Source organism: Athene cunicularia, assembly GCF_003259725.1.
Source record: "Athene cunicularia isolate RWA chromosome 6 unlocalized genomic scaffold, athCun1 chr6_part1, whole genome shotgun sequence".
In the NCBI taxonomy this organism is placed as follows: domain Eukaryota; kingdom Metazoa; phylum Chordata; class Aves; order Strigiformes; family Strigidae; genus Athene; species Athene cunicularia.
In genome coordinates, this window is record NW_020799105.1 from 7363395 (window position 1) to 7385814 (window position 22420).

Genomic DNA, 22420 nt, shown 5'->3' on the forward strand with positions numbered 1-22420 from the left:
GTTTAGGCTTCCAGAAGTACTATAGCTAGCTTTCAAAGTCCATAGTCTATGCAAGTTAAGTATAAAACTGGGGAAGCAGATGGGAAGGGCAATATTTTGAACACTACTGTAATCATTCACAGTTTAGCAAAATCAAATGAACTCCTTTCAGCCCGTGTGGCCTTGGGAGTACTGAGAAGTCTCACACAAAATAGTCAAAGTCTGCAGCAAAGAATGGGTGGATTTGGACCAAATCTTTATCAAGTAATAGCCCTCAATGTTCTGCAGGACTCCGGCTCCTATGCAAGATGGATTATTGGATGAGGTAATTTTCTGCATGTTCAAAAGTCCTTGATGACTAGGAAGTTTTCATTAGCATGTTTTCAATGTTGTGGAACTGCAATCTTCTTGCTATATCTAAGGGAGTCTCCCCATTCTGAAAGAAACAGATGAAATATATTGCAATATGATAGATATGGGTCAAATACAAAGAGCTTTCTTGAATTTGCCACCCAGATGCAGTGCTCTCCTGCACAAGTTTCACTGTCTCATCCTTGCTCTAAACCAAAAGCTTCAGAATGTGCTGGGTCTAATACTAATCTCACTGAAGCCAGGAGCAGAGTCCTCCCCTCCAATAGTGACGGCCATTCCACTGTTTCCTGGGGCTAACGTCCAAAGTCAATGCAGAGCTAAGCTAAGAGCTGATTTCAAGAGCAACATGGACAATACATTGCTCACCTCAACTCAGTAATGCAGATACTCCCAGGTCAATATTTATTTGGGCAACATTTGAGCTTTTCTGATGACAGAAGCAGCTTGACTTAGCCCCTCAGAAAAACACTGTCAAGTGGCACAAAAAGGACCTAGAAAGGCTCTTACCACTCTCCTGCAGCCTGCATTTTAGAAAAAAACTGTGTTAAGAAGAGGTACTGTAAAAATAACAAAGAGATCTGCCAATCCAGTGAACATGCAGGCAGTGTTCACTGGTAGAAATCCAGCAGCAAAGGATTTGGACATTAAAATTTCTCTTGTCAACAAAGGAAATGGAGCAAACATTGCTTTATACCCTACAGCAAATAAGTCTGCTGCCAGAAAGCTGTGCACCCTTTTTTAAAAATGCCTCACACCAGCTAAGGCCTACAACATACTCGTTCACCACCATGATAAGGAAATACAGTCATGAACTTCACCTTCTTACCTGATTCTTTACAGAAGTGTCTGCATGAGCTTCAAGCAGTAAAGGAATGACTGCCTGGTTTTTCATTTCACAAGCATAATGAAGGGCTGTGCAACCAGACTGAAGGAAAACAGAAGCAGATGAATTTTAGTTCTGTTACTTCTTTAGTAGACCTTAGGCAACTCTAACTATCTGTAGCCTTACTAGTTTCCCTGTAACAGCTGGATGCAAAAGGCACATACCATTTCCTGTGACAATACAGTACACAGCAAAACAAATAAATTCTCATAAGAGCAACAGGAACAAAAAAAAAAAAATTCTTCCCGTGATGCAGCTGCTAGAACAGTTCTGATACCTTCAGCAGGAAGCCAATAGTTCTTTACTAATTTCAGAGGATTCCATGATCTTGATTTCATCAACTATGTCTTAAGCAATATTGTTTGCTCACACTTCAGTGTTTTAGAATTTGGTTGTTAATAAAATTGGGAATCCTCCTTCTCTGTCTTAGAGTAGAGGAGCTCCTTACCACACCCAGGTAGGCTAGTGGATAGAGAACTCTACATATGGAAGGTCAGCACACTCTGAAGACCTAGAGAAGACACAGGATCTAGCACTGTGGCACGACCTTTGCCCATAAATCTGTTACAGTCTAAGAACTCGTAAATGGTGATAAAGTCAGACCCTTATTTCACTAGAATCTTTACAGGATCAGGTATTCAATATGTAAGTATCTCAATACAGCTTACCTGGATTCTCTTAGAGGGCATTCGTCAGAAAGGGAAAATTAGTTGATCAGTGGAGAATTATTTCTGTGTACGTTACAAAACTATTGCCTATGTGTCAAGGGGAAACATCGAATCCTACTGGTACATCACAGTCAGTTCAGTCCCTGATCCTATGAAAGCAGGACTATGTTGCTAGAAGATTCTGAAGTCTGGTTTTAGTATTTTTGTATGCATACAAGACACATTTGCATTTGTATAAACCCACTTACAAAGTCTGTAGCATTAACATCGGCTCCAGCTCTAAGCAACATCTTGACCAGGTTTTCATTCTGTTTAGTCTTTGAGATCTGTTTGGTGCAAGGGAAAGAGTAACACACTGAGGCAGTTCATCTGCATATAGTACTACGTAGATTTTGACTAAATACTGTGTTGGTTTTTTTTTTAAAAAAAAAAAAAGTGTCTGGCTGCTGCAAATGCCAGACTGATGTAGTGATACAATTTTGTTCCTTCACCAGCTATATTCACAGCAAAATCCCTGCCTCTTCTGTTGCTTTCCATCAGTCCTTGCTTTAAAGAAGCAGTCCATATTCTATACAGGTTCCTGGCATGAAATACTGCCATGAGAAAGGTGGTAAGGGGAAACATACAGGGTCTTTGCTGCTTTCATCCAGACTCACCATGAGAAGATATCCAATAAGCATAACTGGCATGAGGATTATGATGAGCACATAGTCAAGGAAGGTAAATCGTTTTCTGACAGCATAATGCAGACAAGTGCGGTCCTTCTAAATACAAAATAACTGATTAGTACCAGATTCAGTGATCTGATTATATCTGTTTAATATTGAAAATAGTAGACCAATTTATATTTCACAAATTTTCTTTTAGGTTATCTACTAGAAATATTTCTCGAATTTTCAAGCAGAAACAGACACATGCATTTTGTTTCCCTCAAGTGGAAGCACATTTAACACATAGAGGCTCATGGAAATTGGGCTACATGTGCAAGAAGAATGTGGGATCCAAAGATTCCATGTGTATGCCTGTGAACTTGGACAAGGCTTCATAGAGGCAGAGGGCAGTGGACATCTCATGTGGCTACTACGACTGTCCAGCATGTTAAATCAGCAGGAAGAATTCATGCAGCTCCTCTTCCTATAGAATTATAATCTGGGGTTATACTAATGCCTCAGTTGAAAACAAACAGTTTGGCTGTGTTTGCCAGTGTCCCCATACATGCACTCGAAGAATCTGTAAAAACAGTCGCTGCGAGCAAGTCAGTGGTCACTTACCTTGTTTCTGAGGTTGACATCAGCATTTCTTTTTAGAAGATAGCTAACTATCCTGTTGCTTCCCTGTTTACATGCACAAATTAGGGGGGTGTCTCCACCAAAGCTGTCCTGGATGTTCAGATAGTTGCTGTTGCGCTCCAAAAGGAGATGAACTTCTTTGAAATCGTTATTGTAAGCTGCCTGACAAATGGGCTGAAGGGAGAAGATAATATACATCAGCACACGTTTCCCTAAGACACCCATATTTCCCATTTCCCTCATACTTGCACATCTTCAGACAGACAAGCACTTCTGACAGAGGTTGTAGTTCTAAGTGACTTCCAGAAGATGGTGGTAAAAGATACTCCTGCAGCTGCCACACAGCAGCCGGCAGCCTGAGAAATCACAGCCCCTTCGCAGTGGAGTGAACTTTCTGTTCATTTTGGACGGTGTCTATCATCCAAGAAATAAATCCAGTTCATCTGCAGCCATTAAAAAAAACGGCTGCCAATTTCACAGGAGTTGGTCGCTGCGGCAGCAGCACTGACAAGCCCACGCCTCTCTAAGTTTACAGCAGGCTTTGCCTTGGGATGAGCACTGCTGAACAAGGGGGACAACTTCTGACTCATCAGTTCCCAGAACAAAACCACACCTCAGGTGAAAGTTGAAAAAAACAAACCCCAACACTTCTTCTTTTCTAGGGCTTGAAGTTAAACTTCATACCTAAAAAATACATGCACATATGCCCACAGATGAGATCCTGCTTGACTTCTGAGAACTGCTTGCTGCTCAAGTCTTTGCTCAGTATTTCTACACACCCTTGACCTAACCTGCAATTCTCTCCCTTTCCAGTAGCAAGAACTCAGATTAAGGAGAGGCTGAGAATGACAGGAGTACTACAAATTTCTAAGGGCCTAATCCAGGCAGAAAATAACAGCAAGTTCTCCAGTCAAAAAGAGAATGTTCCTTTCTTTTTTTTTTTTTTTTTTCTGTCTTCAATAGTGAGGTTTTTATTCACCATTTTCAAAGATAGGCATTTTCTTTAAAAATTACCACAGTTTTTCCTTCCCATCCTCCCTTATCACATTCTAAATACACTATATGAACAAGATCTAGCCCTGAATTCTGAGCCCTTTCCTCACCCTCCCCCCTCTTTTTTCCCCACATTAAAAAGATTCATCTTATTTACACTTTTGCTTCAGACAAAAATTGATCTACAACACAAGTTTACCTCCAGCATCATTTCTGCTTATTCTTCTGGACAGCTGCATAAGAGAAGTGATTTTCCTTTTGAAAGAAAGTATTTACATGCTTACCAGATCTTGTACCACTTCTTGTTTTGTTTTTATTATATCACAGAACTCTACAAAGAATACTCCAATACTGTAAATTTGCACCTGTCTGTATTCTTACAAAAGTCTACATATGCCATTTGTTATTATACACTCCTTCAGAACCAGAATCATTATAATGATTTTGAGGAGAAACCCCTCTTTTAAATCCCTCTTGGTGTAAGTGACCTACCTCTGCCATCTAAATGATCAGTTTACTCTAGAACCCCACTCTCTGTCTTGTTGGTATATCTTCATGTCCAGGAAGTGGAGTCTGTCTCCACCTCTAATTTCCCTATTATTCTTGCTTTTAAGTATTGCTTTGTTTATTTAAAGACGCAAGAAATCTGCTGACCTGCTCAAATCCCAGACATTTACCATACTACTTTATTCCCTTCTAGTCTGATTCTTGCTAGTTCAGCAGCTTGTGTCACCAAATGATAGGCTTTTGTGCTTTTGTTTCTGTACTGCCTCAAAGAGTTTTACTTGCTAGGCCATTAAGCCTAACACATTTTTCACTGATACTCTCATTGACCCACGGGTTTTTTTTCCAAACCTTAGACTACTGTTGGACCCAGTTCTAGAGCCACGAATAATGATGGAGCACTTACCACTCTCTAGGAGACTACATTATTTGGAACTGAAGTCATGCACGGAGACTCGCACATAAGAGACATGTTGCTCTTTTACCTACTGAAACTGGCTGTTCTCAGAAAACAGGGTATAGAGAATGTAAGGAAGTCATCCATTCCAACAGCTAATATATGAATAACAGATGTACTTAAAAGTATTTTTAAAAATTATTATTATTATGCCACTGCAGTGGGAGTTCTTTGTAGAATCGATTCTTTCACACATTAATATGTTCCATTCATATTAAAACAAAAAAACAAAACCTGAACTTTTTTCCTGGTTTTATGGGATTTTTTTGAGTCCCACTCTGATGGTTTGCATTGTAGAAAATGCCTCCTTTAGTCAGACAAAGGTGAGAAGTCCCATAGATCAGACTTGTAATATACCTCCCAAATTGACAAACATGACTCCATGACTGGAGGAGCAAACATAGCAGAATATTTAAGTAAGAGAACAAAGCAATACAAACAACTATAAGCTCATTATTTGGATATCAATAACAACAGGACTTCAGAAAAAAATGTGTTAGAGAAGAATAAAGATAAGTAAAATTACAAATAGGTGGCAATCAGTCACTTGTGTAAGAACGACATCAGAAACAGCAACCAGTGCCAAACATTATAATAGGCAGTCTTTCTCACAGAGAGAGGAGAGAGCTATTACAGAAGGCACTTAGCTGGGAGAGTGGACACAGTTCTTGTCATCTGAGTCCAAAACTGAGATCAGAATATGGCAGAAGTGTAAAACCTCTACACAACTGAGGAATATAAAGAGCCTGAAGAAAGACTGATTTGCTTAGATTGGCTAGAAAGAAAAGAGACAGGGCTGTAATTCCAAAATAAATTAAAGGGTAAGTATTAGAGAAGAAGAGACAATTAATTTCAAGGACTAAGGTGATATATCTGGCCAAAAAGTTTAGCATGAAAATTAGAAAGAGATTTCTAGTCACGTGCAGAGTAAAGTTCCAAAACAGTCTTCCAGTAGCAGCAGAATAGACACAAAACCTGACTGACTTCAGGCTGGAGCTTGGTAAAGGTGCAAGGATTTCTGTAGTTGTGAAGCCTCTGCCATAAACCCTCTTCCATCTTTCGTTTTTTTGGGTTGCCACTCTGGCAGCTCTATATAAATTAGGACTAACTGTGCTTAAGATTGTTTTAAAGAATTCTCCAAACTTTGCTCAGAAGACATACACACAGTTAGACACAACCTGTGTGGAATATCAGCAGTGGGGCCAATTATAGAGTTAGAACAATGTTATGTACAAGCAGTAGATTCCATCCAAAACCCAGCTGGGCATCATGTGCAAGACAGAAGCAGTATCAGAAGAATCCAAAGTTCATGTCTCAGACTTGGGCTCAGCTGTGGAGAGGAGCAGGACTACAAGTGCAGAACTCTCATGGCAGTGTAGCACAGCCAGGAGAACCCCTGCAGCTTTCCTTGTTAGAGATGCACTGGTAACTGGAGCACAGACATAAAGTCTATGGCATCTTCTTTAGGCACATGTGAGAAACAAAGGCCAGTGCTTCCACAACAAAAAAACCCCAAACCTGAAGAAGGCATCAATGGGAACCAAGCTCACAAGTTCTAGGGGTGCTGGCAGTCCAAGACACAGAGTGACTACTCTCACCTACACCACATTATTTATAAACCCATGTCCTGACCACCTCAGAGAACTCAGAACAGACCTAGCCCACCTCCACAACGTAGCAGGACAGACCCGGCACAGGCACATCAGACATTACACCCAAGACAAACACAGGCTCTAGGTCTGAAGGGAGGAAAAGCAGGATCAAAACTTCCAGCTTAGGTAAAGAGGAAGTGAGCACCTCTTTGAACTGCCTGGCAGCAAAGCCCTTCTCCTCTGCTCTCACTCACCCTTTTGCAGCACCTCCTAACATTCAGACAAGAGGCACACAACGAACCTGACAGTGTGATGCTGCACAAAACATATGATGGAAGGGAGGGAAAACAGAATCACAACACCAAACTCCTTCTACCATCACGAGTGGTGCCTTTCCCTGCTGCAGCATCAGGGCTGACTATGAATGAGAGCACATGGCTCTGCCTGACTAAAGAAAGCAAAGGACAGACACTGTGGACTGCAAATTAGACTTTGAAGATTAGATATGCCAATCACTGAGTAATACTGATACAAGCCAGGTGTTGAAAGGAAAACTGAATGTGCAGTTCTAAAGCAAAACCTCTATAGTTAGATTAGAATGTCTGTTTCAGCTATACTTCTATAAGTCCTTCAGAAGAGGCTTTCATTGTTCAGTATCTGAGGCTTCGGGAAAGGTGAGAAGCAGTCATAGGACAGGCAAGGGTTTTCATGGCTGAGATCACTCAGTACAAGATCACCAGATAAGGGATGCAAGAAAAGTAAAAAAACTCCCTATCAGGAAGAAGGACAACACCTCACAGAACTGGTTATTTTTTTATTATTATTTTTAATCAATTGTGGGCAATGTGATTGAAATCCAGGCCTGGTATGTTACTCAAGTCCAGAAGAACTGCTACATCTGAATTTATCTCCTTGTTTTCAGAGCTTCTTGAATCTTCTGCTTAGTTTTGCTGAGGTAGTGATAAACCACAAGCTATTTGGCAAGTTCTACCACGTATTAAATAAAGGTTAAAGGCACGGCAATAAGGACAAAGCATTCAGCCAATAGAAAGAAGGCTAAGGTAAAGCTGGTCTTGCAACTGGGAAAGCAATTTCAGATTATAATTGCTTCCTTCTTTGAGAACTGCAGAGGATTGCCTAAATTACATCAATGCTTTGCAGTTGTTTAAATAAAAAGGAGTCATATCATAATGTCGAGACATTCTGAACCAATCCACAGTCTCTTCATGGGCACTAAAATTCATCCACAGACATGCTACAAACTAAACAGGAAAGTGTAAATCATGTTTGTGACGCTGAGTAACGCACTAGCATCCAATCCATACACCTCAGGACAGGCACCTTGCACTTTCTTATTTTCACTTCTCTAGATTTCTATCCTGTATAAATGAACAATACTTTATCCAGAAAACTGCACCTCACTCAAAATTTTTAAAGGAAGATAACTAATGTATATGAAAGTATTAACTAGTAAGCATGGAAGATATGGACAGCATTTGAATCTTATCTAAACACCACTTTAATTAAGCTAGATGACACTAGCTTCTTGTACAATACTATCTCAGAGTAGTAGATCTGGAGAGAGGCAACAAATCCTTTCACAACAAGGTGCAATCTCCCAGCCCATCACCTTATGAATGCACAGATTCAAGCTCCCTATAATACTGAAAGAGGAGAAGATACTTGATTTCACTGAATAGCCTTTTAAGAAATAAAACAGTGGCTTTCAGCATAGAAATGTAACCTTTGAAAGAAACAACTCTGTAATGCGATCTCCAGGAAAAGAAGCAGCCATGCAAGCCGCTACATTCATAGTCAAAAAGGACCAAAATCCTCATTTGTTCCCAAGTGTACAAACAGAAAGTTTATAAAATAATTAATTTGTTTAGGTAACATGTATGCTAAAATCCAGAGTTATGCTAAATGGACCGTGGTCTGGGGACAAAACCATAAAGATAAGAACTAAAAAAAAAAAAAAATCACATTCCTAAAACAATCATGGGGTAGGGGGGGAATGTTTCCTTAGGCATTAGATTTATTATCTACATTCAGCATAAACCAACAAGTTGTTTGCATTTTGAAAATTTGTTTGTTATTTGCACCATGCTGAGAATCATTCTGATCTCAACACAGCACAACAAAAAACGTTGAACACATACTTTCTTTGTGAAGTCACAATAATTACACTGGCTTTTGCATTTTCTTTACTTCTACAAACAGTACTTCTGTCAATTTGTAATCGATGTACAGCATTTCCAAAGGAAAAGAACTTCCAGATCTGTATAAGCCTGTGTACGGGGGGCTGCGAAGGGAACAAAGCAATCCCAGTGAATATCCATACCTTCAATAGCTTTGGTTACTGTGCAAAAAATGGTCACGTACCTCTGAATAGAGTATCCCCATGCCTATTCTTCACTGCTTGAGTTCGTTCTTGTTCACCAGCCTAACAAGTTAACCTCACTCGAAATGCTCCTGAGCTTGTTTGAATCTGGTTAATATTTAACTTTAAACTATCACTCTTCCTTAAGCTACACTTCCTTTTATGTGCTTTCTACTTGGTAGCATGAAACAATTGTCTTCAGAAACCAAACCCAAGGAGGTAAATGTGAGAACAGCAGCTTATGGGAGACTGACAGAACAAGTTACAACACAGAAGCATTTTCCTTTGTCATTTTTGCAATAACAGCCTCCAGTTGCCTAAAAAGGAAAGTAGCAAAACAGGTTGAGGAGGGGAGGAGAGAGAAAGAGAGAGGAAGAAAGTTTCACAAGTGAAGGAAGGGAGGGGGGAAACAAAAAAATAAGCGTGAAACCTAAAATTTAAAACAAGTAGCTATGAATGCTAGCTAGTTTGCCACCCAAGCTACTTCTGATTTAAACATATTCCATCCCCTCTGCAAGAACACCTCCAGACTCCTACCGGGAAAAGGGAAGCAACTAGATCGCACACCTTTAACAAGAGTTCCCTGTATAATTACCTTCACTTATTAAATAGGCCAGATGCTTTCATCACCTTTTACTCAGTCTTCCTAGCCCAGCCCAGACAATGAATATGATTCATGTTTAACCTGCTAATTTTATATGTTAATTGCATTAGAACTTTCTCAGCAAGAGAATTACTGTTGATGTTTCCACCCTCTTTGTGTGTTCATGGCTCTGAGGATGCTGATAGTACTTCTGTACTACACTCAGACAGTCTCTCCACGTAAGGCATGCATATTTAAAGTGTCTTCAGATCCCCAATATATCTTTTCCCTTTATAGTTTAAATTAACATTTCCTGTAATTCAAGTACATTTTAAAACAAGTTTTAAAATATATGCATGCAATCATCTGTCTTAAATCCAAGCCCTCTACCTTACATTTGAGAACTTTTATTTCCATATAATATTCATATTTATTCTCCAACGAGGTGGAGGACTGTGTAAAATTACTTATACTGTCTCTATCCTTCTCTGGTTAAAGTAGTATAGCACCACTGACTGTACTGTTAGTTTGCTGGCACCAGCTCTAACTTTACCTGAAGAAAATTAGGTTGGCTTGTAACAGAAACGTACACTACACCTACCAGTATTGGTGGATATTGGATTCTCCCAACAGATTGATCTTTCAGTATGTGGTGAATATTCCATTGGCCTAAAGACATGGAAGAGTGAGTAATACCTCAAAGGTGAAAAGGTATTCCTTGCCAGTATTTCTTCACATCAAGATCCTAAGGAATGGACATCCTCCTACATTAACTGGCCAGGTTGTTGGAATTTATAAACTACAACTTGGTGAAAGAAAACCCAAATTGCTCAGCTGTTAAATATAGCAACATAGTAGTTTACTTAATCCTCTCCTAACACAAATATATAAATGCATGGTAACGTGGAAAAGTATTTAAAAAAAAACTCCAAACCTTCCACCACATAGCACAGCAATAGCTTCAGGCAACACTTCAGTTGTTGCCTGAAGTACTTCAGGCAGTACTGCACAATGTGGAGCACAACAGTCCTGTAAAAGTTAGTGAGGATATACATCTTCACAAATCTGCTGACACATGTATGCATTTTCATGACCAGTGTTATCCTATATGGTAAACCTTAATTTAAAACTGGCCAAGTAACATAGTGACTGGGCGATGCCTCAGCAGACTGAAGCATTTGATAAACAGATGGCTTCCTTCCCACACATGCCTGCTCAACAAAAGGTAAACATCTGGCAAATGCAGGGAGAAAACTGATAAGAACCACAAAAGTGAAGAGGATAGGGTTCCAAGACAAAAGGAAGAGCGTGTATAGACCATTTCCTTAAATGAACACTACTTTTGTATTTACAGGGTTTGCAAAGGAGACAGGAACACTCATATTCCCCTTTGTGTCCCCCGCCCTGCCCTGCCCTGCACCGCCCCCCCAGCCTGCAAATCATCAGAGATGTGTTTAGAGGCACAGGATACCTTGGGGTGTACCTAAGAGAGAGTTGGCAGACACTGGGGGTTAAGACATACCTGGGCACTTCATGCTATGTGCGGCTGTAGGCCAGACCACCTGGGCATCAAAGTTTTGGTCCAGCATTTTCAAAACAGAATACTTAGTATCTCAGCTGCCATGGTTCTCTAAGTAAGGACAGCATGTCCTGGGAAGTTTCTGTATACCTTTTAGATTTTGTGTTTCCTATGCTCTTTATATATGCGTTGCTTTCATTGTACCTTTTTCCTATTCACGTGGGTTTACCTATCTTTTGTTCTTCACTCGATTCTTCGATTCTTACCAATAATATCAGAAACAATATCATACATTCTGTATGCTGCCATGACGTGAACCTAGGTAAAATGCTGCAGATCATTCCAAGCTGACAATTCTATTTAAAAAAAAAATAAAATAAAGAAGTAGTATGATGTTAGCTGGGAATACAGCACAGAAAATTCTTCTCTATCTCTCACTTAAGCAGGAGCACCAGACTTGCTGAGCTGTAATGTTTTTCACTAAGGAATTACTTTTTTGTCTTTTCCACAGACTGCACTCTATGAGCAGAATAGTTTCTGTGGTGACTCTCAGGTTCTGTTTACTAACAAAGACTTACTTCACTCCATTTGCTCACACAATACAACAGATGATTAGCACCCACATTGCAGAGAATTGGCTGCACCAGGGCACCAGGCCAGTTTCAGTGATGACTGAGCCCCTGGGCTGACTACAATTAATTTAGCAGTTAGACAGAGGTCTCTAAATATATTGTGTTTTCATAGAGTTCATGGAAATGGCTTGGAAGAAGCAAGAAATCTTGTTACCATCCTCTCTGAGTCAAAGCTAACACAATGTTTTCAACCTTTATTCAACACCTGAGAATCCCTACAGAAGCAGGCTAATTCAGAGAAAACTGGTCTTTGCTGTTATGGTGTTCACTAAACAACAGATTTAGGAATATGTGTGTGATGCTAAATACACATCTTTCAAATCAGTTGTATTTTTATTCCAAGTTTACCTAACAAAGAAGAATTGGTCACCAAGCAATCTGTAAACAGCAATTCAGAAAATAAGTGACAGGTGTGGAACCAGTGACCATGCCAGTTTTTGTACAAACCACAGCTGCAGAGACCACGCTAAATATCCTAACCACAGATTAGACGCCTCTTTACTTCTCTTGTTCCATGGTGCAATTTGGTCTTTCAGAATGTCATGCAATGGTGCTGTTTATCATAAAATAACTCCCCTCCTTAAATAGTGCCAAATCAGCACTCCTATACATAGAGACATCACACAGCACCCTACTGCTGCTCCTTTTATTAGCGCAGGTTTCTGCCTGTGAATCAGCCTGCTATTGGAGACAGACCAGGAACTGCAGCAGAAGACACAAGCAAGGCAGTCAAAGCAGAGGTAAGTTGTTTGTACATATGTGTTCATGGTCTTTTTCTCTTCTCTTGTCTGTCTCTATAAAGATGTTCAGTCTTGATTTTGTACAGTTGCTTGTCAGAGTAGACAGCCTGCATCCTTTCTGATCTGCAAGTCTGATGCTATGCATCAAAGTGCATGTTCACTAAAGTTGAGAGGGAGAAGTCTCTGACCTGTACAAATGCAAAAAAAGAGTAACTGATGGTTTCATTTTGTTCTATTTGTTGGGGTTTTTATCTAAGGATGACACTGTGGATGCATGAAAATCTTGGTGTTGAAAGTGTGTGCATAAACTGGACATTTTGCTCTCATAGTTCCAAATGCATTTAATCTTTCCTTGTAAGTTAACCAGGAGATTCTGACAACTGCTAGCCCTATTAACTACCCTGGTGCCTTTCTGCCCTGTTCACAGTGTATGTGGAAAAAAAAATATTATGACTCTTGAAAGAGTACACTGACAAATTTCTAGAAGGTTTAAAGCTTATTATCATTAAATATCAAAAGTCTCCAGAAATGTCCTTCTGAATGTATCTTTCAGGTCCCTTTCCCTACATTTTTTTTTCATTAAATATGTCAGTTAATTCCAGTTTATGGTAAATGCCGCTCTTTGGCATTGTTTCATTACATAAAAAGGCTAGATTGCTGTTCAGGGCTCCTACAGTCAAGATGTTGCCACTGAAATTAATGACAGAGCGTGTGCCAAGCCTTGGAGTTAATTGGTGCAATCTGATTTACAAGCCTTCATCTGAAGTGCCTTAAAACATGCCAGATAAGCCAGGTGACAATACAGAAAAAAAGTATACCCAAAAAGGGCAAAAATTTAGCTACCTCATTGCCTCACCTTTAGTGCAAAAGCAAATGTGACTTAAGTTGAACTTCCCGGTTTTGTTCCCAAATGCAGAAACAGAGGAACATGTTTTACTTCTGTTTGAAATGAATAAAACATCAAAAAGCAGTGGAGTATCTAGTATAAAACTGCTTCCAGAGCACACAGGTGGGAGGATTTCTGTTCTATTGACAGAAGAATGGAAGTATTCTCCTACAAAGTGGATAGACTAGAGTGAGTTTGGATGCCAATATTAAAATCATGGGTATATCCCAGTTTTGGTTTAATCCAAACGTTCTAATGACTCAAAGGGGTATGATAGATTTAATCAAAGAAGAAAATAACTGGGAACACTCTCCCTCATGAAGAAGTTCAGAGAAAACAAATCTTTTGGCTACCATTTCCAGGCTCTCCAAATCTTTAAAATCTTCCCCATGATATGTCAGATAATACACTCTGGCTTTATGACCTGTCTGTTTCCTCTGTGCTGATTACAAAGGTGGCTACAGCCAAGAAGCAGGGCACTAAGTAGACAGACTGCACTCTACATTTTTTATTTAGAAAAGCTTCCCTGTGAGCATCAGTCAACCCCTAAAAACCACGAAATGCAGTCTTTCCTCCAGGAGGCCAAGACACATATTTACAATGGCAAGGACCATATGTGAGAAAGAAAGGAAGGAACTCATGGCACGAACTAGCACTGATATCATACAAGCACGTTCCTCTAGGTTGGTTCCACACTCTTCTGGAGTCTTTGACTCATTCCTGCCCCCTTGTTAAATGGGCTGAGCTATGGACAGTCCTTCCTCACACAAGTAGTCAATCTGGCAGTCCCGAGGGGAACAGACCTTGGGCAACCTTCAGGAGACTCCCCAGCTGGGTCTTCCTGTGGAATTCCACAGCACACTCTTCCTAATGCAACCACCCCTGCATGTGCTCTTTCACACAGCCCCAAGATGTGGTGTCTCCTCGTGTTGCTCTGCTCCCAAGGAATTGTCTTTTCAACAGGATTTAGAACACCCTCCGCTCTGAATTCAGACACAAGCCAGTACAGGAAGACTTACAACCCTGAAACCTTTATGAACGTTGTAAGTTGGGTCACCTTCTCTCTCTTTCTAAAGCATCTCTCTTACTACCACCACCTTATCACTTCAGTCTCTGTCAGGAGGCTAAATGTAGGGCCCCTTCAAAGTGGTCCCTCCATCACTATGATAGGGAGTACTGGCCTAGAAGAAACCTTGATGCTCCTATCCAAACAGTCTGAGCTGCCAGAGAGAATTCCTTTGCAGTGGAGGCAAAGACTGGTTTCTAGTCTCAAGGGAAGCAAAGTCTTCCCCTTCTGTAACAATCCATTTGCTCAGTACAGTGCCAAGGGAGGTTGAACCCCTTCCTCAAACAGAAGATTCTCACAACACAAAGTAATCCAAGGCACCTTGCTCTGAATCATCAAAGACTTCCTCACAATAGTGAAAGACTGTAATAGGGGGTGCTGTGAGTGAGTCTGAAATAGGAGACCCACCCTACCTGGCTTGCCTAATCACACTTTGGCAAGAAAGGATTCATTATGGACCAAAACCCACAGCTTTTGGCACTGCCTCTACAGATACTGTTACATATTTAATCTGTAGAAAGGTATGATGTGTATCAGCCTTGCAAAACATGACAGACTATCACCCAAAAGGTTAGTGGATCAATACAGTTCTGTCTTGTCCCATAATATGGGGTCCAACCAGACAACTATGACCTAGGCAGATCTGAAAAAGACTTTGATGTATCTTTTTACAAGACCTGTAATAATTATTCTCATCCAGGGTCCCTGTGGCCAGGGACCTCACACTGCCATCACAGAGCAGCCACATCCACACTGCTCAACTTGGTTACCCTCCAGAGGAGGATGGCTTTATCTGAACTGTTTAATAACATCATCCCTGAAGTCTAAAAGAACAAAGAGGCATCCATGAAAAGTGGTGGACAGCACTTAGATACTCAGGGAAAAGCTACTCCCAAGACAGTCCTAACACATAACAGCACATGGAATCAAGCTGCAGGGCCCAGGAAGAGTCGCATTTACTGCACAGGTGAACTCTGTCCTCCTGCCACCATCAGAAGCCTGTGTAGTGCTTGAATACCACTGCTACAGCAATTAGTACCTAGCCAAAACCTAAGCAATATGCGGTATGTCAGGAAAGCTCCAAGTATAACTAGGTGTTCCTACCTGAGCAAATGCAGCTCTTGGTATTCCAATTTGAGAGATACAGCATTAAAGAGCATACACAAACCACATCACACAAACACAGCTCAACTCCTCTCATGTTATAGCATATTATCTGATCATTCCCAAAAGAAAGAGGCATGGAATCTCATTTGTGTCCCTCTGACCAGTACAACACAGAGCAGTAAAGAAAAAGCCAGTGATATGTTATCACATTCATCTTCCTGGCATCATCTTGGCTAGCTTCACATTACTGTCTAGAAGCAGCCATTAAACATTTTCTCCACCCACCTCTACACTGTAAATGCATGTTAACAAGATCTCCTTTGGTTTCCCACAGAGTGAAATCATCAGATATCATGGATACCCCAGTGAGGAATATCAAGTTACCACAGAAGATGGATACATTCTTGGTGTTTTCAGAATTCCTGCCGGGAGGAACAATCAAAATACAGGTGTGACACAGTTACAGGACATAAGGAAAGTCTGAGAGCCAACACTTACATGGGTTCCCCATCCTTCCCCTTTGCATATGTGATGGTATCTCAGCAACAGCACCTAGTCAGGAATGTTGCCTGAATTCTGAATATAGGTTAAAAATCTCCTGCAAAACCAGATCCTGCACCCCAGTTTTAACTATACTTACTACTACTGCATAAGAAAACCCTCTTCTTTTTCAGGGAAAAAGCCTGCAGTGTTGCTACACCATGGTACTTTAGGAGACTCTATTCACTGGATTTCTAACCTGCCCAACAACAGCCTAGGCTTCATCCTCGCAGATGCTGGCTATGATGTCTGGTTGGGAAACAGCCGTGGAGATACCTGGTCTTTAAAACACAAGACCCTTAAGCCCTGCCAGAAAGAATTCTGGCAGTTCAGGTAGTCTGTGGAGAAAGAATTACTGAAGAAAGCAACTTTCAGGGGACTAGCAAGATTAAGCAGTTAATATTGGGATTCAAAACCTTTTTCCTTCTGGTCATATGAAAAAATCACCTTCTGGATTATATGAAAACCTGACTGGTTTTCATACAATCTGATTTCAAGTGGGACATCCAGCATCTAAGGAGACCAACTCTTTTCCCCACATGCAGAAACTGTGGGCATGTCAGGGGGGTCATAAGAAGGGCTTGGCTACATGATCTCGACAGGCCCTTCTGCAATCAGCATGTATAGCATCAAAGCTGGAAGTACACAGGTCACCTTCGTCCATATACACTGCTGATTTCTCTGGGGAAAAGACTTTCAAAACAGTGAGACATCTGTAACCTTGAAGTCTCCCACCAGATATCACGTCCCAAGTGCAGACAGGAGAGGAGACTGGTCAGCTCAGTCTAGAAATCTGATCTATCACAACTGATGTTAACTGAGGGAAAAATATTTTCTGTAACCCACGCTGGTGAGAACAATGATTAAATTCACTTCTACCAGAACCTCAACTAACAGACAAAACTGGCACCTCCTTTGCAAAGATCCCAAGGCATCAGGCAGCCTGGCAGTACAGCTGTGTCCCTCTAGCCCCTTCCCAAACTCAAGAATGCAGACAAAGTGTGCAACCTCACCTTTCAATGGGTCCTGCTTGTTGCAATAAATAAAACTGACATTCAGTAACTCACACTGTGATAGCCAAATTGCCTGCTAGCTTTTTGTGTTTCTCTCCTGTAGCTTTGATGAAATAGGTAAATACGATATTCCAGCAGAGCTGTACTTCATCATGAATAAAACTGGACAGAAGGATGTATACTATGTTGGTCACTCAGAGGCTTCAACTGCAGGTAATGTGTTTATGATTTATATATAATATCCATAAGTAGATACTGGGGTATTTATGCCATGATGTGCCATTGCCCTTTTACAAAAATAAACTCAGAAACAGAGAAGAAAATGGGGGGAAGTGGCATGTAGACACATTTTTAGATAATTATTTTCCTTTCTTCTCATGTGTGCATTCTAAGGGTCCTTTTGCAGAACAAATCATTCAGGCCAAGACATCACCTTCTTTGTCTTTAGATACCTATGTCTTAGGCAACCAGTTAAAGTTCTCACCAAATCCATCAGTGGAGAAATTTACACACGTTCAGAAAACAGGATGGGATACACCCTTTTAGGATTTCCTTCTTTCTTCCCCATACTCTTCCTTTATGCATACATTCACTCTCACCTAAGTTTGCACTTAGTTACAAGTAAAAATTCTGCTCTTAATCTTCAGGTGATTATTGTGTTACTGTATGCAAGCATAAACACGCACAGTCTATTTTAGAGACTGCAGGCTGAAAAACTTATTATTTTATTAGGATTTGGGGAACTTAAAAAGGAATTTGAATTACAAAAATCTGACTAATGCATTTTCTCCCCAAAATATGGCCTTAAAATTTTCAGTTCTAAGAAAATCAGTATGTGGCTATGATCTAATGAACCTGTATCCTTACAATGAACTCTCTCTCCCAAACGAAAGCTTCAAGAATCAAACGCTTTCCTCAGATCTGCAGCACGGAAATGGACAACAGCCAAGGGGCTGCTAATCTAGTCTCATTTCCTTGTTTCCTACTGGTTTTTTTTATTTATTTTGTCTGTGGAGATCTTTTCAGTAACTTGACTTGTGTCTTCTGTGTTTGCAGGCTTCATAGCATTTTCTACTTATCCTGAGTTGGCCCAAAGGGTTAAAGTGTTCTTTGCTTTGGGACCGGCAGCCACAATCACCTATGCTACCAGTCCTCTGGTAACACTGACACGTCTTCCCCAATCACTGATCAGGGTATGTAATTTCTCTTTCTAAAAGACGTAATTGTCCGCTTTGTCAGTTTTGATGGGGTGATGATTTAAGAATGAATTCAGTGTATCAGACTGCTGACAGTGGTGGTAGACTCCAGAGTTTCCACAGAGCTAAACTTCAAGGCTTTATACGGTAATCTCTTTTGCACCTTCTTTAAGATAGCAGGTATACTTCCACCATTATTTGTTTAAATCAAATATCTTTGAAAGGAGCTCACAAATACCAGAATAAAAGGAGTCTAACATAGTCTACTAAATCTAGCCTTAAGCACTAGTAGAAAACTATAAATATCTCACATCTTAATTTTATTAAACATGCAGTTCATTTATGCTTGTGAAATATTTAATTGTAAAATTATAAAGGAAAATTAAAAAGAAATACCTCTTTCACACCAGAATTTGTCAATTTTATAGAATTTTCTGTGAATGGTGGAAACTCTGCATGCTGTACTTTATGTCAAACTGCAGGAGTACATCCTCTTTCTGCCCAAGCTGTTTTCATTACATGACTATAGAGCATCCCTTCTCATTTGTCTGCTCCCTCTTTACTTAGTAGCAATACTCACAGTACAGTTTCTGCACCTTCCTGGAAGAAATATTAGGAAAAAAGGACTTCCTATACTCTAGTCATGAGTGCAGCCAAATGCCCTTTCTCACTGAGGTCAGTGCACTAAAACCAGATGGGTAGTGACCTCCAGGACTCATGCCTAATAAGAAGCAGTAGGAAAAACATGTGGTGTACTCTTGGCAAGAACATATTTTAAAGGATACTGGGATAGCAAGCAGTTTCAGCAATCTTAGTTTAAGATGCAAGGCTATTAGAAAAGAGGGAGTGACAGTTTTCTGCATGAAATAATCCTGCAACAAGGAAAAAATTTTAATGCTTTTCCTCCCATCAGTTACTATTTGGCTGCAAAGGAACTCTTCAACAAAACGAACTGCTGAAGGGGCCTCTAACAGAGATCTGCAGAACTCTGCAAAAAGTTTGTGGCAGCATCTTCTGCTACATAGCTGGGGACAGGATAGAAAATTTGAATACGGTAAGCATGTCCAAGAACATCTTAATACAAGTAAAGCTAAAGTAATTTTGAAGGAAAACAATTTTTCTGCCTTATGTCTACATACAGTTGCAGAGACATAGATTTTAAGTAATGCCAACTAGAACCTCAGCTGATGATGAGGTGTGTCACCTGACACAGTCAAATCAAACAAGGAAGAAAGGCTGAATTCAGAACAGTGCCATCTTGCAATGATGTCTCTGAGTGTCTCCTCTTTTGGGACTAAGCCAAAGAAAAGTTGAACAGATACTGAAGTTTTTTAAAATGGACAAATGAATGGAGAAAGATCTTTTTTCTTTTGCACAATTCATATATTTCTTCCTAAATAGAAAGATATCCAGATCATCTCAACGTAAGAGATTGTTTCTTATTGGTTGCTACACATTAAAACATTACCAGTCAAAACTTAGAGCTGTTTCTTCACACTTCTGTCAACAGCAAGATCTCATTTCTTCACTCTGGCAGCTGTCTTTTCTTCTTGCAGACCTCCTCTACTAATTAAGCACAGAATTATTTTAAAGCATCAGACAAACTGTAGAAACTGGGAAAAACAAAGACCACAATCCCTGAGTAGTTTTCCATATGACTAAGCACTAATGTGGGACTCCCCCAAAGGGATAAAATTACACATATTAATTACTACTGTAAACTCATATATTTGTGAGTCTCTCCTCAACTTTCTTTTTGATATTTGCAGAATATCCTAATAAAATGGGGTTTTAACACAGTAGCAGTATGTTGCTCAAGTCCTTCACAGCTTTATTCTGTCACAGCACTGGATCACTGCCTTTATAACACTTCTGCTTTCTCTCCAGAGTCGAATAGATACATACATAGGACATTATCCTGCTGGAACATCGGTACAGAATGCTATTCATTGGCATCAGGTATAACGGCGTACTGACGTATAAACAGACTCTTACCACTGCTTTTATGCAGCCAACAGCCTACAGGGAAATCTAGATGCAGTGGATCTGGGAAAGTGCCCATCACACCTTCTCACGTGCTGCCATGAGCACCTGCCGCAGAGGGAGCACTGTTTCCCATGGCTCACCAGACCATTACCTGAACTGCCCCTTTGGTATCAGGCACTGAGATTTCCCCAGGGCACATCAGACCTCTCTGCATGTTGGGCTCTAATGGCTTCCAGCCTTCATCTTTATTTATGAAGACATTTGCCTTGAAAGCTGCAGAAGTGAACCAAGCCTGGTCCAGGCACTTGGCAGGCAGTAGGAGGATAGTGGAAACTTGCTCAGCCTGGGGATGAGCCAGACAAAGAAGTAATGTAGGTTAAAACCTTTCTCCCAGAGTTAATTGCAGCTTGGATCACCTCCCAAAGCCAGTTAACCACACAAACACTTCTGCTGGCACAAGCAGCAAGTGGGGAACTGCCTGTTCTGCTCACCTCTGTGTCACAAACTTTACACAGAGGGACCCCAACTTTAGCTAACTGAGGTAGTCAAGAACAATTTTAATAACAAAACATACCAAGGATGGCAGCTGAGGGTCAGGAGAGAAAGTCAGCAAGAAGAAAGGCAATGAAACCACTTGCCCTACGATCCATTCTAAGTACCCCTGGAAGCCCACAAACAGAGGAAGGAGTGGGAGTTATTCACAGTCCACTGCCTGAGCCTTGGTTTCAATCACAGGCAAGAAAACATCTCCCACAATCTGCTTTTACTATTAACACTTTATTTTTTGTCTGTCTTGTTACAATATTAATAGCTAACACGTGCAGGCCAATTCCAAGCTTATGACTACGGCTCTAAGGAAAACATGAAGAAATACAACCAGGTAAGGCAATGCAGTTTCCTGAGAACTCATCCTTGGGTCCTGGCAAAAATAAGAACAGAAAAAAAAATCAGATTTTAGCACCTTAAGTGATAAAGAGGGGGAGTGGTCTGAGGTAATGTTTCACCTGAATCTAATACTCGTAAGTCTATTCACAAACAAGGCATAGACAGATCCTTGCAGACAGCTAACAGAAATCTGTTTTGCCTCCCCTACTGATGCAGGGATGTGTCCAACATGTCAATTTACCTGCCATTCCCAAAAGGCTAAGAGCCACACCCTATTCCTAGGACTGGATGAGTATGCAGCTCTTCACTTCCCCAAAATCCTCAAGCTCTGCCTTTCAGTTAAACACTAGACTGGGGCAGGGAGGGTGGGGGGAGTGGAGTGGAAATGTGTACCTTGGTGTTGGGAAGCTACCTACCGTAAATAGAAATAGACAGTGAAAGGGTGGCTCTCATCCTTATTGCTTTATTGTATTGAGTGCAGAAAGGAGAGAGATGCTTGCACAGAATCCTTTCTCTAAACACAACTTCTGATGCAACAGCATTCACTCAGGTCTCCTTCTTTCTTACAGTCTACTCCTCCTACGTACACAATAGAGAAGATAGGCACACCAATTGCTGTTTGGAGCGGCGGACAGGACAAATTTGCAGATCCAAAAGACATGGCAAATCTACTTTCTCGGATTCCTAATCTCATTTACCATGAGCATTTTCCTGCTTGGGGACATCTTGATTTCATCTGGGGCCTTGATGCAACTGAGAAAATGTATAGGAAAATCATTGAACTAATGACAAAATACTTTTGAAACCACATGCAGAGTGTTGATGCACTCAGCAAAAATCTCCAAAATTTCTATTTGGCAATAAGAGTGCTACCTGGGGAAGAGGTAAACACACAGACACACATAATGGATACCAGTGTATGTATTTATTTGCATATGTTCATATCTTGCTTTCCTCACAGCTTGAGGTTTTCCATGGTGTTACTGTGACTGCTGTCTTCCCGAGAAGTTTGAAGTGTGTAGGAATGAAAGCTGAAAACATGAATATATTTGAGCACACACTGCAGGGATCACTTAATGTGGACAGATTTTATTTCTACAAGAGTAATTTTCCTAAATCTAAACTCTGGTGTTCTCATGTACATCTCATG

General features: G+C 40.5%; 2 protein-coding genes across 4 annotated transcripts in view; one reads left to right on the forward strand and one right to left on the reverse strand.

The window, feature by feature from the left end:
- Positions 1-304: 304 nt before the first annotated feature.
- Positions 305-9429, reverse strand: ANKRD22 (ankyrin repeat domain 22). 3 transcript variants are annotated; one of them, XM_026851036.1, is made up of 6 exons: positions 9120-9429; positions 3174-3365; positions 2559-2666; positions 2151-2228; positions 1178-1276; positions 305-415 (listed from the first exon to the last, which is right to left on the reverse strand). In XM_026851036.1, exons 1-6 carry the CDS (start codon positions 9138-9140, stop codon positions 338-340), a joined length of 576 nt encoding a protein of 191 aa, XP_026706837.1. In that variant the 5' UTR covers positions 9141-9429; the 3' UTR covers positions 305-337. The 3 variants fall into 3 exon arrangements, with proteins under 3 accessions (XP_026706837.1, XP_026706838.1, XP_026706836.1); XM_026851037.1 differs by lacking the exon at positions 2151-2228 and having other exon boundaries at positions 9120-9303; XM_026851035.1 differs by lacking the exon at positions 9120-9429 and having other exon boundaries at positions 3174-3389.
- A 3079-nt stretch (positions 9430-12508) lies between these two features.
- The window catches only part of LOC113481420 (lysosomal acid lipase/cholesteryl ester hydrolase-like), a 13066-nt gene continuing 3154 nt past the window's right edge, over positions 12509-22420 (forward strand). Inside the window, exons 1-10 of the mRNA XM_026851034.1 lie at positions 12509-12591; positions 14382-14520; positions 15985-16099; positions 16325-16523; positions 17307-17416; positions 18260-18396; positions 19313-19453; positions 20287-20358; positions 21197-21265; positions 21840-22033. Coding sequence (XP_026706835.1) covers positions 14389-14520; positions 15985-16099; positions 16325-16523; positions 17307-17416; positions 18260-18396; positions 19313-19453; positions 20287-20358; positions 21197-21265; positions 21840-22033 — 1169 coding nt within the window. The 5' untranslated portion in view covers positions 12509-12591; positions 14382-14388. The remainder of the gene's footprint in view (positions 12592-14381; positions 14521-15984; positions 16100-16324; positions 16524-17306; positions 17417-18259; positions 18397-19312; positions 19454-20286; positions 20359-21196; positions 21266-21839; positions 22034-22420) is intronic.